General features: G+C 38.7%; 1 protein-coding gene across 1 annotated transcript; it reads right to left on the bottom strand.

Annotated features, from left to right (window-relative positions):
- Nucleotides 1-916: 916 nt before the first annotated feature.
- LOC131055980 (disease resistance protein Roq1-like) lies at nucleotides 917-3727 on the bottom strand. The gene is made up of 4 exons (XM_057990299.2): nucleotides 3195-3727; nucleotides 1953-3087; nucleotides 1583-1849; nucleotides 917-1480 (listed from the first exon to the last, which is right to left on the bottom strand). The coding sequence occupies exons 1-4, from the start codon at nucleotides 3725-3727 to the stop codon at nucleotides 917-919; spliced, it is 2499 nt and encodes an 832-aa protein (XP_057846282.2).
- Nucleotides 3728-3969: the final 242 nt, after the last annotated feature.

The following is a 3969-nucleotide window of genomic DNA, read 5'->3' as shown; positions in this document are numbered from 1 at the left end:
CCAATCAACAATGATTTGTAACACACCCACAATTTTATACTCTTCACCTTTCTTCACCTCTATCCCAAACCCCTTCTTCAGTATTCCATACCTCCTCAAAATACCTTCAATAGCCCGAAGATAATAGTATCTCGAAATATCACATGCCACCATTGTAATTATCCATTCTCCTTGACGCGCCTTAGGGCCATAGAGTGGAAGTAATTTATTTATACCCTCTTCTGAAATAGAGGTATCAATCACAACCAGAAAGCATCCGATAACCGCACTCAATTCTGACCACTTGAGAAAAGTTTCGTGGCTGCCAATTTCAATGATCGCATTGAGGTCAATATGAACGTCAGAAAATAGATATTCATTGAAACTTGACTCTGCTCCATCCACTGCTCTTCCTATCATATCCATTCCCACTGATGGCACACTCTAAAATGAATTACCAAATACTGTTAGTCACCCACGGTATCTTATTTTCATTTACAGATTACTTCAATCATTACTTGCAAAAATATAGATTATGTTATAAGAGCAAAAGGCAGAATAAAGATAAGGTGAATAACGAAATGAAAGAACACTTACTTCTGTTAAAAAGCAGTGTTGAAATCATTACCTTCAACTTATGAATGCGATCTCGTATTACTGCATTGTTCCAATAAATAAGTCTCATCAATCTTAATCCGCGCAAGTCGTCAATCCCCGATATGTTCTGCAGCTTCTCACAAGAGTCGATCACAATTTGCCGCAAGCAGCTCGGTCTTGCAAGACTTGGAAACACCTCAAGCTCAGGACAATCATAAATGTACAATGCTTTAAGGTCGAAGTTACCTGAGACACTTCTCAACATTTGACATCCATTCAATTCAAGACATTCAAGTTTCCCACATCCATCAAATATCATCCTCTCGAGGGAACGAGGACCTTAAAAAGCTGGCAACTCCACAAGCTCTGGACAACCCCGAATGGTTAATTCTACAAGCTCTTCACAACCAAAATCTATTGATTTCAAATTTTGACAATCCCCCAACTCAAAATATTTTAGCTTTACATTTCTATCGAATGTTATCCCCTCCAGACACTTCATACCCATGAGACGCAAGTCCTCAAACTCAAGGTCTGGACATTGATTAATGTTTAATAGCACAAGATTTGTAAGATCGGATGTTCCTATCAATCTTTTGAGTTTTACAAAATTTTTAATATCAAGACAATTTAATGTTTTTACCCTTATTAAATTCAATTCCTTAAGATTTTCCATTCCATGAAGTTTGATTGACTTAAGGCTGTGATAGTGGATTCCACTGATTAATAGCTTAGATACAAATTTTTCACCACCGATCTCTAGTTTCTCAAGGCCAGTCTTCGGGGTCTTGACACTACTGGACTTTCCTCTATTTTCTAAACTATCTTTTGATACTCCCAATAAATCTGGAAACTCTATCAAAGAGGTTTCACAAATTTGCAGCTCCTTCAACTGAGAGGGTGCCTGAATTTCAAGATAAATTTGTGTAAATCTTTCCATGATAAAAAATATTCCAGAGACAACATAACGGGGAGATTTACTTTTTCAGAGAGAAGATCAGAATACCTGTACGGGATTCTCCCACAACGTCTTGAGTTGCCCACCTTTGATTGTCAAACGCTGCAAATTCTGAAGAGGAATCCAAGAAGGGATGCATGGTTGTTCTCCGGAATTGCCCTCTAGCTGGAGCCATAGTAAGGAAGCTGATGTCTCAAGCCAAGTACGTGGTTGGCCTACAAAGAACGTAACTTGAGAACCCAAAGACTTGTCGAAAATGGAATGGTAACACCTGATGTTGGTTTTGGCGAGTATTAATTTGAAACCCATTGATTCCTGCATACATAGAAGTAGATCAGGTTTCTATTTATGTAATAAAATGTTTTGATTAGGAATACTACAAGACCAAAGAGAAAATCTGAAGGGCTAACAAGCATACCAAAACTTTCAGATCTTGAGGACGCCACAGGCGATGAGGAGGGCTGAGCTCAAGTGCCATTTCTCTTCCCAAGTCCCTCAGGTGGTCATGCATTCTCAATCCAATCGTCACTTCTCCTTTCCGACTCCTAAGTTTGATTTCTTCTACAAGGCACTTATTTTTTAGTGTTGCTAGTGCATGCTGAGCGTTCCATCCTGATCCCTTCAATAACCTTTCAGCTATACTCTTAGCTTCGCCTATAAAAAAGCAAGCAATATCCATAAAAACCTGTTTTTCTTCATCATCCAATGCATGGAAACTTATTCTCAGTCTGTTCTTTATATCTCGAGGAAGAGTTTTTCTAACTTTAACTAATTCCAAATTCCAATAATCCTTATTTCTACCATGAACATGCCTGCCCAGTACCTGAAGGGACAGAGGCAACCCTCCACAAACATCAACAAAGGAGTCAACCAGCTTCTCATACCCGCTAGATGGATGGGGTTGGCCAAAGGCATGCCAGCAAAAGAGTTCTCTACCATAATTTCTATCCATTCCTCTTAAATTATAACCGACGGTAATCCCTGCAGTTATAAGCACCCCAACGTCACGGGTTGTGACAATAACAAGACTATCACCAATATTATTTAGGATATCCATGACCGCTAGAGCATTTAACTGTTCCACATAGTCGATATCATCTACAACAATTAGGAAGCTTAAATGAAGGCTCCTTTGAAAACTATCTTTGAGATAGCTTGTTCCTTCCTCTGGACTCGTAAATCTGAGATCATGATTCTGAAAGAGATCTTTCAGAAGCTTAAGTTGCAAAGAATGTAACTGGTTTCTCAAAGATGCTTCTCGCACATCAAACAAAAAACTTGCTCTAGAGTAACTCAAAATCTTTCGATTAAACAACTCTTTAGCGAGAGTTGTTTTCCCCGATCCACCCATGCCGAAAATGCCAACTACCTTGGCGCTATGCTTCCCTTCTTTCAACCCGCATTGGTTTTCAAAATCTTGTGCAAGTTCTTCAAGGCATCGCATCTCAAAATCTTTCACAAGATTATTAAGCCCCACTGGATGTGTGGCGACGTGTAAATATCTTTTCCTTTCTAATTCCTTTTGCACTGTTGCAACTATGTTTTTGCAGTCACTGAAACATTATAAAATGAAAGCAGAATTCAATGAGAAAATAGTTAACCAGAATTGATGGAATAAAAAAGTATATAAAGTAGAGTTTACAAAACACAGTAAGATTACCTTTGAAATTCTTCTCCAGCTATAAATGAAAGAGACTGAAGAGCTTCCTTCCACTCACCAAGCTTCTCAACATATCTGCCCTTTTTTTCATATTTAATGAATGCACCAGCATATACTCCACTTTCTATGTGGCGGAGATCAGAAGGCATCACTTGATAAAATATAGGGATAATTTTGGCCTTAGTTTCTAACATGAGAAGCAGCTCATCCAAACACCAAGGTGACTCTGCATATCCTTTGGAAAAAATAGCTATGTGTACCTTTGCAGAGCGGATGGCTGTCTCAATAGTAGAAGGAAACGAATTTCCTAGTTCTTTCTCTTTGGAATCAAGGAACGTCCGTATTCCCAGCTGCTCAAGGGAGTTGTAAAGTTGAGTAGCCAAAGTTTGTTTGACATCAGGGCCTCTATGGTTGATGAACACGTCGAACAGTCTTGAAGATTCAGAAATCTTCCTTCTTATGCCGGCAGGTTTTATTCCAGAGAAAGCTTTTAATTCCGGATTTTGCTGGTGAGATGACGACGAAGAAGCCATTAGTTCCAGTTCAAATGCTAAAAATCCTTTTTACAACAATAGAATAAGTAAGCGGGGTGAATAAGATGTGATTTACAATATGCGTAATGGAAGATGAATGCTAAAGTGAATTAATATATCTTTCCGTAGGGAGTTCAATACTTTCCTTGCCGTTTCCTCGAAACATCGAGAAAAATAAAGAGTAAGGAATATTTATCCAAAGGCCGAGCTTTTCAAAGAAGCGGCCAGTTCAAATCTTTCTC

The sequence above is a fragment of the Cryptomeria japonica genome, unplaced genomic scaffold (assembly GCF_030272615.1).
Source record: "Cryptomeria japonica unplaced genomic scaffold, Sugi_1.0 HiC_scaffold_400, whole genome shotgun sequence".
NCBI classification, from domain to species: Eukaryota; Viridiplantae; Streptophyta; class Pinopsida; order Cupressales; family Cupressaceae; genus Cryptomeria; species Cryptomeria japonica.
This window is presented reverse-complemented; position numbering and strand designations above follow the sequence as displayed.

Bases quoted from the DNA above. Each gene is read 5' to 3' on its own strand.
- LOC131055980 (XM_057990299.2), bottom strand. From the start codon at position 3,727: ATGGCTTCTTCGTCGTCATCTCACCAGCAAAATCCGGAATTAAAAGCT. The intron at 1,850-1,952 runs GTATGCTTGTTA...CTATGTATGCAG, and splicing joins CTCAAGATCTGAAAGTTTTG to GAATCAATGGGTTTCAAATT. The intron at 1,481-1,582 runs GTATTCTGATCT...CTTGAAATTCAG, and splicing joins TGTGGGAGAATCCCGTACAG to GCACCCTCTCAGTTGAAGGA.